This window comes from Neovison vison, chromosome 11 (assembly GCF_020171115.1).
Source record: "Neovison vison isolate M4711 chromosome 11, ASM_NN_V1, whole genome shotgun sequence".
Lineage (NCBI taxonomy): Eukaryota > Metazoa > Chordata > Mammalia > Carnivora > Mustelidae > Neogale > Neogale vison.
The window spans coordinates 533889-546312 of record NC_058101.1 but is presented as its reverse complement, the minus strand read 5'-3'; the positions used below and the strand labels follow the sequence as shown (position 1 = coordinate 546312).

Genomic DNA, 12424 nt, shown 5'->3' with positions numbered 1-12424 from the left:
GAGAGTGCTTGTGTGTGTGTCTGTGTCTATGCATCAGGTGACAGGAAGGGTTCAACACAGACAGAAAATGGAAGGATTACAAATAGGAATATTCTCCACGAAAAGGAGAACTAAGCAAAATAACAGAATATTTTAATTGCTTTTTATTAGCAATTACAGATTCAAAATAAGGATGAAAGTAGTTATCAAGATCTTGTACCTTGCCTATTAGTCATTTCACTGATCCAAACCCTACTAAGCAGCTTCACGGTCTAGAACATAAATAACTGGGTTCATCTAAATTTGTCCCATTAGCATAAATGACAGGCTTATAAAACAGCAACATAAGGGCTACCCCAAACTGAGAAATAATTCTGATGGCCGATGGTCCAGCGGGTACAGTGTGCCCCGGCTTCCAGCAGAGTGAAGAAGACGGTTCCATTTTGCTGTCCTCTGCAATAGTGGCTCGTTCACGCTCCCAGCTGAAATGCCACACTTAATCAGGACTTCAGCAAGAAAAGGACCAAAGTTCTTTCATAATGTTCAAAGAAGTCATTACTGTGTTTAAGAAATGGTTACTAACCTTGCTGGAGAGGTTGAGTGTTTGTACTGGGATTCTGACTAACTGGCTGGCTCGAGCTACTGGCTGTTGTGGCAGTAACAAGGCGGACATAATGAAACTTGCTTCCAGGCACTTGAATCTGCTGGACATTGGGAGCAGTTGCCAGAGGAATAATTGTCTTAAACTGTGATGTGCTCACGCCTCCAACAGTGATGGTCTGCACAGCTGATTTCACTGCCTAGTAAACAATACAACACGGCTATCGTTAATCTGGGATTTAACTTTCCTACCCTTTTAACTTATGACAATCGCTCAAGTAAAAAAGTATGTTCCTGTACTTCATCAAAAGCTGTTGCAAGGAACAACCTGTTCAAAGAGAAATGAAAAGAATAGTAATGAATTATAGGAGTGAAACCAAAATTAACGAGTTCTACCTTCTATCTCTAGTAGTTACTTCCTTGAGAATCCAGGTCAGATGACTTGCTATGAAGAAATTATTACTTAAGTTATAAGAACTTATTCAGTATTGTTATTATTTATGAGACAAGAATTATTTTAAAACTCCCAGAATTAAGCCTCATATTCAACACAGAGAAGATACAGACACTTGGCTTTACTGCTACCCACCAAATTACCTAGGACAAATTTCATTTTTACATCTTCTAAAAAAGAAAGAAATCCAAAAGAAAGGCGCATCTTATACCCTCATTAAGTCTAGTCGATCCAACTGTATCCACAGATACAAATGTACCCACTAACATATGGGTCTTTAAGGGGCCAAATTCAGCCCCAAATTACCCCAATTTTGGTTGTGCAGGATAACTAATTTTGAGAGATTCAAGCTTGAGTCAGTATAATCATTTTAATAATGTTTAATCCTTTCCTTTATTCTGATAAACAGCAATGTGACTTCCCAAAAAGCTAAATGAAACATCAGAGGCAGAACTGAAGTCTTTCAAGACATTTTCAGTTGATGTTTAACCAATACGCGACAGATTCTTCTCCAAAGCAAGGTCCAGACCAGATCTCAGCTGGTTCTACAGTATCATTTCATGAAGAATCACACCCCCTCCTCGTCTTCAAAGAGCCCTCATGCTAACGACACCTGATATGATGGAGGAAATCTATATTATGTGCAAAATAGTTTATGAAAAAATAATTCTTAAGAATTTGAACATTTTCATAAAAGCTCAGGAAAAAAAGAGAAAAGAATATCATTTGTATGGAAGCTCTATAGGCAACAGTCAAAGGAGATTACTTCAGCATAAAATGATTCACATATTATCCCCGGGCAGAGGCACCACAAAGCAGATTTAAAACGAAGATAAGAGACAAGAGCCACAACAGTCATGGGTTAAATGGAAACATGAAGTTTAAGAAAAGGGATAAAATGTTTACATATGGAAGCTATCGACAAATCAAGCAAGCCTGAGACAAATATATACAGTGAAGCAGGAGGCATAGCCATTCCTATCTCAGCTCCTGGAAGAAACTACTGCCCTCAACAAGGTGCCTCCAGCATAGTCAATTTCTCAGGAACTTCTATGTCTGAGGGACGCGCGTCCAAAGCGAAGCGAGGTGATGGGATTGAAGCCCAGCAGCCACATCGTGAGCGAGGTCCAGCACGGCACGAGTCAGTGGCCACTTCAGTTAAGTCTGCAGAGCAGACCTTTTTTCCTCTACTTTCAACTTTTCTGCATCCTAAGCTTCAAGCTACAATGCTTACGAGATATGTGTAATTGGGTCTTTGAAACAAAAATAAGATCTGACTGCATTTTAAATCGGTGTATGTCTACCATAGCTATTTAAAGATCTGGATTCCAGTCCACCATTGTACTGTTTCCTATTTGAACCGCCTGTCCTCTTCCGTTCCTTTTTTTCTCTCCTTTCTTACGTTCTTTTGGGTTAAATATTTTATCATTTCATTCTCCCTCCCTGTATTAGCTTTTTCTTTATACATTATGTTACTAATCTTTAATCTGACTTCTCTAGGCTTCCCTTTACTTCATGAATGTGGCCTCTGGTGTTCTGGCTCCCTTACTAGGTCTCTGATGACTTCACACAGATTTTTAAAACATATTTTCTTCTGCTTTTCAGTTGTTTTTGCTGAGACAGTTGGTCTACAATGTGCTAATTCTGTATAGTCAAAAACAGAAAATACCAGGGCGCCTGGGTAGCTCAGTGGGTTAAGCCTCTGCCTTCGGCTCAGTTCATGATCTCAGGGTCCTGGGATCGAGCCCCGCATCGGGCTCTCTGCTCAGCGGGGAGCCTGCTTCTCCCCACCCCCTGCCTGCCTCTCTGCCTACTTGTGATCTCTGTCAAATAAATAAATACAATCTTTAGAAACAAAACAAAACAAAACCAGAAGACACCAACTGCCAGGGTTTTAATCTAGGCTACAGCATTCCTTGTTGTATGACCTTGGGCAAATAACTAAACTTCTCTGTGCCTAAGTTTTCTCAACTGAAAATGTGAAAATAATATCCTTCTTATAGGATTATTGTAAGGATTAAATGAGCTAAATTATATGAAGTACAAATAACAACTTACCACACATTATAATGTTAAATAAAGGTGAACAGCTATTTGTATCATCATTGTGATGGTACATCATATGGTACATATGGTACATCTCCCATTATGGATGGGAGAAACTGAAGCTCAGAAAGAGTAATAAACTTTCTCGAGGTCACAAAGCTAAAAAATAGCAGAGCCAGGATTTGAACCAGACCCAACTCCAAAGCCCATTCTTTTAAGTAGGACATTATAATGCTTCCAGCTGTAGATGCTTAATGAATAGTTATTAAGTGATTAAATAAAAGCAAACAGTATCCAGTCCTCAAGAACTCTGTTAAGAACTAAAGATGCGCATTTGCCTCTAAGACACATTGAAAGCATTTTTTAATCAGTTTGCTGAATAGAAATATAAACACATTATTTAAATGTTTGGGGTTTTTTAGAAAAATTTTTTTTAAAGATTTATTTATTTATTTGACAGAGACAGAGAGAGAGAGAGAAAGAGATCACAAGGAGGCAGAGAGGCAGGCAGAGAGAGGAGGAGGCAGTCTCCCAGCTGAGCAGAGAGCCAGATGTGGGGCTCGATCCCGGGACCACGAGATCATGACCTTAGCCGAAGGCAGAGGCTTAACCCACTGAGCCACCCAGGCGCCCCTGAACGTTTTAATTTTAAAATAATTTTAGACTCACAAGAAGTTACAAAACTAATACAGAGTTCCCATGTCCAATTTCCTCAAAGGAAGAACATCTTACATAACCATGAAACATTATCGAGACCAGGAACTGGTACAACACTGTTAACTACAACAGAATGTACTCAGATTCCCTGGTTCTCTATGCAATTTGGGGGGATGTTTATAAAGATCGTATAGATTCATGTAATCAAATTCCCATCAAGATACAAAACTGTTCCATCCCCACAAAGAAACTCTCTTGCAGTACCCTTTATAGACACAGGCTCCCCCACCAACCCCAACCCTTGACAATCACTGACTAAACCGCATTTCCCCAACACCTGAAACACTAGGTAACATATAATAGTTCATATTTTTGCAAAAGACAGAGGCATTAGAGCACCCTTAATTTCCTGGAGAATTCACAAGTTGGTCCTTTCCTTGAAGTACAGTTGTCTGAGAAACTCCGTGTGAATGCCTCTCAGACTATACCACATCACCAGAAAAGCAGCCAATACGCATTCAATAAAAATCTTTAGGTCATCTCTTGGGGCACCTGGCTGGCTCTTTGGTTACATTCCTGACTCTTGATTTCGGCTCAGATCATGATCTCAGGGTTGTGGGATCATCTTGGGGCTCCGTGCTGGGCGTGGAACCCGCTTGAGATTCTCTCTCCCTCTCCCTCTGCCATGACACCCACCCTGACACAACACACACTCTCTCAAAATAACAACAACAACAATAATACTTTTTAATTAAAAAAATCTTCAGGTATCTCTCTTTCCTGATTAACATCCTTGACAGCTGGTTAAAAACCAACTATCTTAATTGAAATTCAAAGAAACAACATTTAACATGCATGAAGGCTCCCCTCAAATACATGGACTTGAAGGATTCTATTTGTTCTATTTCCTAAGCTATTACTTTTTGTTGTTTTTTTAAGATTTTATTTATTTGAGAGTAAGAAAGAGCATGACATGGGGGAGGGTCAGAGGAAGAAGCCAACTCCGCACTGAGTGGGGAGCCTGATGTGTGGCACGTCCCAGGACTCCAGGAGCAGGACCTAAGCTAAAGGCAGACTAAAAAACTGACTGACCACCCAGGAGGCCCTTTCACGAGCTATTTCTATTTACAGGCTAATATCATCATTATGTTTTAACAATAAATTTCTTTGAACATTATTTTCCAATTGGCAAAGTCCTTGCTTAAGTGAAGTTTACCTAAAAGGAAAGAAAGAAACCACCTCTGCCAATGGATTCTTATTCTACTTAGTGAAGCTGGAGGGAGGGAGGGGAAGGAGAAAGGGAGGAAGGGGAAGAGAGAAGGAGGGAGAGAGAGAGGGAGAAAAGACTCAACCAGTATCAAAACCAGTGAGTTCGTAAGGTTCCATATTTGGTTCTGTCTGTCAATACTGCTTAGAAATCACTGTTTGGACAATACGGGCTTCGGGTTCCAGTTAGTCTCAATCATGTGTGTATTCAAGCAACCCAATGCTTCTCCGTGTCTTTCTTTTTTTTTTAAGATTTTATTTATTTATTTGACAGCAAGAGAGACACAGCGAGAGAGGGAACACAAGCAGGCTGAGTGGGAGAGGGAGAAACAAGCTCTCCACTGACCAGAGAGTCCAATGCGGGACTCAATCCCAGGACCCTGGGATGATGACCTGAGCTGAAGGCAGACGCTTAACAACTGAGCCACCAGACGGCCCTGCTTCTTTATATCTTTGTTTCTCTGTTGAACGAGGGAGAACATTACCACTAACTGAAATCTATATAGCACTTTGAGACCCCTGCATAAATTGTGCTGTTTCAAACAAATATTAAGATAGCCTCTGCTTAATCTACTGCAGAATCAGAACAATATTTTCCTTAATGCTAACTGGGCAGTGTTTACTAAAGTGTGTTTTTTCATTGAACATTAGCTCTTTAGGATCAGATATGACATAAAACAGCCTACACTGTCAAATTAATATAAGAAACCACGAAGGTAAACAAAGCCAAACAAAACCCTTCTCTGAGTCCTTACTGTATGCTGCTGCCCGCTATACATTTCCTAAATGGATGTGGTGTAAAGTGTTTCTCAAACTTACTTAACAGTAGCATTTGGGGGGGTGGGAATTCTTCTTTTTTTACAAAAATATATTGCTGCCAAGAGAAAGGCAGATGGCATCATATAAAGACAACCTATAGGAAATAGCTTTTCACAAGAAGTTGTAATAAAGAGTGATAGAGCAGCTGCACCATAAACATTTGTGAAATCTCTCAAAATAGCAATTCATATGTATTTCTACACAGAACACGACTTAAGACTCATTCTGAATCTAGGTAAATGGCAGCTAATTTTGGCATAATTTTAAAAGAGGAAAGAGCTTGTGTTTTTCTTTTTTATTGAAATATAATTGACATATTACATTAGTTTTTAGGTCTGTAGAATGATTTCACATATACATGAGTGTATATATATGTATATATATATGAAAAAATATATATATATATTTTAAAGATTTTATTTATTTGACAGAGAGAGAGAGCAGCAGGATAGGGAGAAGCAGGCTCCCCTCTAAGCAGGAAACCTGATGCAGGACTCAAACCTGAGCTATAGGCAGACGCTTAACCGAAAGAGCCACCCAGGTGCTCCCATATATGTATGTATCGTAAACTGATTACCACCGGAAGTTAGCATCCACTACCGGACATAACGAAGTATTTCTTGTGATGAGAACTTCTGAGATCTATTCTCTTAGCAGCTTTCAAATACACACTATAATACTGTTAACTGAAGTCATTGTGCTGTACCTTATATTCCCAGAACTTATTCATAACTGACTGGAACTCTGTCCATTTTTATCACCTTCACCCACTTCACCCACCACCAACCCCACCCCAGAGCAAACACCAATCTGTTCTCTGTTATCTATGAGTTCATTTTTTTTCTTTCTTAAGATTCCACGTGTAAGTGGGGGCACAAGGTATTTGTCTTTCTGTGTCTGACTTACTTCACTTAGCATAATGCCTGCAAGGTTCTTCCATGTTGTGGCAAATGGCAGAATTTTATTCTTTATTTTTTTAATGGCCAAATACTATTCCATTTTGTGTGTGTGTGTGTGTCACATCTTTTTCATCCATTCATCTGTCAATGGATACTGCGGTTGTTTTCATGTCTTGGCTATCATACATAATGCTGAAAAAAACATGAGCAGACATATTTTCAAGATGGTGATCTTACTTCCCTCAGATAAATATCCACAAGTGGAACTGCTGGATTTTATGGTGGAGTTCTATTTTTAATTTTGGGGGGAACCTCTATATTGTTTTCCATAGTGGCTATGCCAATTTATAGAACCATCAACACTGCACTAGTGCTGTCTTTGACGTCCTCACCAACACCTATTCCTTGTCTTTGCTAACAGCCACACGAACACGTGTGAGGTCGCATCTCGTTGTGGTTTTAATCTGCAATGTCCCAGGTGATTAGTCATGCTGAGGTCCTTCTCATGTGCCTGTCGGCCATTTGTATGACTTCTCTGGAAAAACGTCTATTTAGTTTCTCTGCCTATTTTTTTTTCTCTGCCTATTTTTTAATTGGATTGTTTGGTTTTTCTCAATCGAGTTGTCTGAGTTCTTTACATGTTTTCAATATCACCCTTTAACAGCTATATGATTTGCAAATCTTTTCTTCCATTCCATAGGTCACTTTCCCCACCTGATGGTTTTCTTTACTGTGCTTTTTAGTGTGATGTAGTCCCACTTACTTATTTTTGTTGCCTTTGTTTTGGTGTCAGATCCAAAAAATCATTGCCAAAACTGATGTCAAAGACCCCTATTATTTTCTTTTAGGAGTTTTGTGGTTTCAGGCCTTATGTTCAAAGTTTTAACCAATCTGAGTTTATTTCTGTGTATGATACAAAATAATAGTACAGTTTCACTCTTTTGTATGTGGCTCTCCAGTTTTCCTAACACCATTTATTAAATAAAGTATCTTTCCCCCATTCTATATTCCCTCTGTCATAAATTAATTGACCAGGGACGCCTGGGTGGCTCAGTGGGTTAAGCCTCTGCCTTCGGCTCAGGTCATGATCCCAGGGTCCTGGGATCGAGCCCCACATTGGGCTCTCTGTTCAGCAGGGAGCCTGCTTCCCCTTCTCTTTCTGCATGCCTCCCTGCCTACTTGTGATCTCTGTCAAACAAATAAATAAGATCTTTAAAAATTAATTAATTAATTAATTGGCCATACATGTGTGGGTTTATTTCCAAGCTCTCTATTCTGTGCCACTGATCTGTGTATCTGTGTTTGTGCCAATACCGTACTGTTTTGATTACTATGGCTTTACAATATAGCTTGAAGTCAGGAATTTGTAGGGTTCCATAGTAATATGGTTTTTTGTAAAGATTTATTTATTTATTTTAGAGAGAGATCGAGAAAGAAAGAGCTCATGCACACATGAGTTGAGGGAGGGGCAGAAGGAGAGAATCTTCAAGCTAGCTCCCTGCTGAGCACAGAGCCCAGTATGGGGCTCAATCCCACAACCCATGAGATGGTCACCTGAGATGAAACCAAGAGTCAGATGTTCAAGTGACTGAGCCACCCAGGCTCCTTCATAGTAATATGGTCTGTAAAGAAAAAATTTTTTTTTAAGATTTTATTTACTTATTTGACGGAGAGAGACACAGTAAGAGAGGGAACACAAGCAGAGAGAGGGAGAAGCAGGCTTCCTGCCAAGCAGACAGCCTGACATGGGGCTCCATCCCAGGACCCTGAGATCATGACCTGAGCTTAAGGCAGACGCTTAACGACTGAGCCACCCAGGTGCTCAAAAATTTGTGACAGAATTATTTATTGAGCCTATCATCACAGAAAAACTATGTTTACATTATCTTAATTACCAAACTTCAGGTTATTAAAATAAACCTATCAAGAAACAAATTTGCAAGCTTTAAAATGATTCTAACTAAGAGACAAATGAGAAAATAAGAAGAGATAAATAGGGGGCGCCTGGGTGGCTCAGTGGGTTAAGCCGCTGCCTTCAGCTCAGGTCATGATCTCAGGGTCCTGGGATCGAGCCCCGCATCGGGCTCTTTGCTCAGCAGGGAGCCTGCTTCCTCCTCTCTCTGCCTGCCTCTTTGCCTAGTTGTGATCTCTCTCTGTCAAATAAATAAATAAAATCTTTAAAAAAAAAAAAAAAAAAGAAGAAGAGATAAATATTATATATATATGTTATGACTAATGAGAGTCAAACCTTGAGATGAATACCAGAACTTTCAGCACTGTTTTACTGACTGGTGAAATATCATGAAATAGCTATAAGGCATTCTTTTGCTATTTTTTCATGGATATAACCCAACTTATGTTTTACTTATAGTTATGAATTACAGTGACAAGGATGAGTAATTGAAATATATTAGTACCCATGGAAGCATTCAAAGAAAGGGTCAAGTGACTATCACAGGCAAAATGCGACAACCTGCTCTAAAAGCATCACCTTAAAGAAACCAGCCCTACTGAAGATTAAGCATTATCAAGATAGGATAAATAAAATAGCATGGGGCTGGCCTAGGAGCAGAGTACTAACGATCAAAAGATTAAAAAGGCTCTATAAACAACTAATGAACAAAGGAAAAAGCAAAAACCACTCAAATACAGAGAACAAATCGGTGGTTGCCAGAGGGAGGTGGGTAGGAAGATGCGTGAAAACAAGAGGATTAAGAACGTCCACGGTGATGAGCACTGAATAGCACGTAAGATTGTTGTATCATTATAGTACACCCCGTAACTAATATAGCACACTGGGTATTAATTATACGTCAATAAAAAAAGGAGGGGGAAAGGAAGAAATTACAGACCAATGAAAATTAACTACAGCTATAGATTAAGACACAGGTGAATCTAGACATTATGTTATAAAGCAAACTTCAAATTATTAAATTTGCTATTATAACAAAAATAATTTTGAAATAAACTTTTAGGAGAATTAAAGAAGAACCTATATTAGAAAAATTCATAATAGGGGTGCATGGGTGGCTCAGTAGTTAAGCGTCTTCCTTCAACTCAGGTCATGATCCCAGTGTCCTGGGATCGAGCCCCACATTAGGCTCCCTGCTCTGCAGGAAGCCTGTTTCTCCCTCTTCCACTTCCCCTACTTGTATTCCCTCTCTCACTGCCCCTCTCTGTCAAATAAATAAATAAGAATAGTTCATGATAATAGTTGGCATCCCAAATCAACAGAGAATGGTGAGCTCTTCAACAAATGAATTAGCCCTTTGGTCTGAAGAAAAAAAGCTGGATCCCTATAACTCATTCTGTGTAATAAATTTCAAATAGATCAAAGATTTAATCTAAAAACAAAAAAAACCCAAAAACAAAAACCAATACTGGCATAAAGCCAGACACACAGACCAATGAAACAACAATAGAGTCCACAAAGAAACCTGCACATATATGGTCAAATGATTTTTAACCACAGTGCCGAGACCACTCAATGCAGAGAAGATAAACAATGGAAACAAGGAAAACTGGATATCCGCCGTGCAAGAACGAAGCTGAATCTGTTCCCAACGTCAGATACAAAAATTAACGCAAAAGGGGCGCCTGGGTGGCTCAGTGGGTTGAGCCTCTGCCTTCGGCTCAGGTCATGATCCCGGGGTCCTGGGATCGAGCCCCGCGTCGGGCTCTCTGCTCTGTAGGGAGCCTGCTTCCTCCTCTCTCTCTGCCTGCCTCTCTGCCTGCTTGTGATCTGTCAGATAAATAAAGAAAAAATCTTTAAAAAAAAAAAAAAAAGGGATCCATGATCTAAATATAAGGTCAATACTAAAAAACTGTTACAAGGAAACACAGGGCATCAGAGTTCACAGAAGAGGAGTGCAAAAGACCCAAAGAAACCAATAATTTTTTAAAAATACAAATCTATGTGAGATCTTTAATCAATTAGATTGGTGAAGACTAAAAACGGGTGATTAAACGGGAAAGCACAGAAATAGACTCATATAAATATGATCAACTGATCTATAATGAAGGAGCAAAAATAGTTCAACTGATAGTTTTCCAGGTGAACGGTGCTAGAATAGGACATACACATACAAAGCACTATCTCTCAACACAGCTTTTATGTGGACTCAGCCCTAAAACTGTGTAACTATGAAACAAATAGTACAACTCCCGGAAGAGAACACAGGAGAAATTTTAGTTTACCTTGGGTTTGGTGATGACTTTTTAGATAGAATACCAAAAGAACATTCCATGAAAGAAAAAACTGTAAGTACCCTTCATTACTATTACAAATTTCTGCTCCACAAAAGGTGCTGCTAGGAGTATAAAGGATGAGCCATTGGGAGAAAGTATCTGCACAACACGTGTCAAGTCTAAGGATACAGGAGCCGTCTGGGTTCCATTCAAGAAATTACTGAAACTAAACAGCACCACAGGAATACAAGCAGTCTATGAAAAACTATAGGATATTACAACCCAATTTTTTTAAAGGGCAAGAGAAAAAAAGGAAGATGAAAAAACCGAGAGAAATAGCAATCATTCATCAACTAATCTGATCCCAAATTCAAATATTGCATAAAATAAATATGATGATTAGGAAATGCAAATTACTAGGTATTTAATGGCATTAAAGGAACACAGGTAAGTTAAAAATAAGTGTCCCTATCTTTTACAACATAAAGTATCCACAGATGAAATGACATGATTTACTTAAAAAACAAAGTTGGAAGAGGATACAGATGAAAACAAGGTAAAGCTGATAATCCTAAAGTTGGATAATGGAGGTTAATTATACTTGTACATGGAGGTTAATTATACTATCCTAATTTTTTAATATTTTTAGACTTCTAATATTTAATTTTAGGGGCGCTGGGTGGCACAGTCAGCTTAGCGTCTGACTCGGTTTTAGCTCAGCTCATTATCTCAGGGTCCTGGGATCAAGCCCTGTGTTGGGCTTCCCATGCTTAGCATTGAGTTGGCTTAAGATTCTCTCTCCCTCTGGCCTTCCCCCATAGCTCGCTCATGCTCTCTCTCTCTTTCTCTCTAAAGTAAATAAATAAATTTCTTTAAATTCATTTATTTGACACAGAGAGAGAGATCACAAGAAGGCAGAGAGGCAGGCAGAGAGAGGAGGAAGCAAGCTTCCCGCTGAGCAGAAAGCCCAATGCGGGGCTCAATCCCAGGACCCTGGGATCATGACCTGAGCCAAAGGCAGAGGCTTAACCCACTGAGCCACCCAGGTGCCCCATAAATAAATTTTTTTTAAAATTAATTTTAAGTTTCTATAGTAAAAGGTGTTAATAATATGGCCATAGGACCCCATAAGTATTCAATCACCATAATTATAAAAGCATAAAACAAAACCAATATAACAGAAAAGAGAATAAATTCTTAGTCATTTATTCCTTCTGCCCCTATCCCTGGCTAACGGGTACTGGAAGAGCTATAAATAAAATAAAGCTTTAGGCAACAGAATCCCAATGGAGCCTATAATTTGTAATCATCTCAACTCCAATTCGTATTAATTGTACAACAATCTATGTCAAAGTTTATCATGAAAAGACCCTTCACTTCAAATTGTACTCATTACTACCATCATCATTTCCAACTCAAATATGTGAGAGCTTCACAGCAAAAGTAAAAGCTTCAACCTCTGAAATCTGCGGCCCCAAATGGTTCTAACTCAACTGTGGATATTGTCATTGCTCCT

At 39.1% G+C, this 12424-nt stretch overlaps 1 protein-coding gene across 9 annotated transcripts in view; it reads right to left on the bottom strand.

Moving 5' to 3' along the window:
* LIN54 (lin-54 DREAM MuvB core complex component) overlaps positions 1-12424 on the bottom strand; it is a 69073-nt gene that overhangs the window by 17759 nt on the left and 38890 nt on the right. For all 9 annotated transcript variants that reach the window (XM_044225242.1, XM_044225250.1, XM_044225243.1 and 6 more), the window contains one exon: positions 563-779. In XM_044225242.1, coding sequence (XP_044081177.1) covers positions 563-779 — 217 coding nt within the window. The remainder of the gene's footprint in view (positions 1-562; positions 780-12424) is intronic.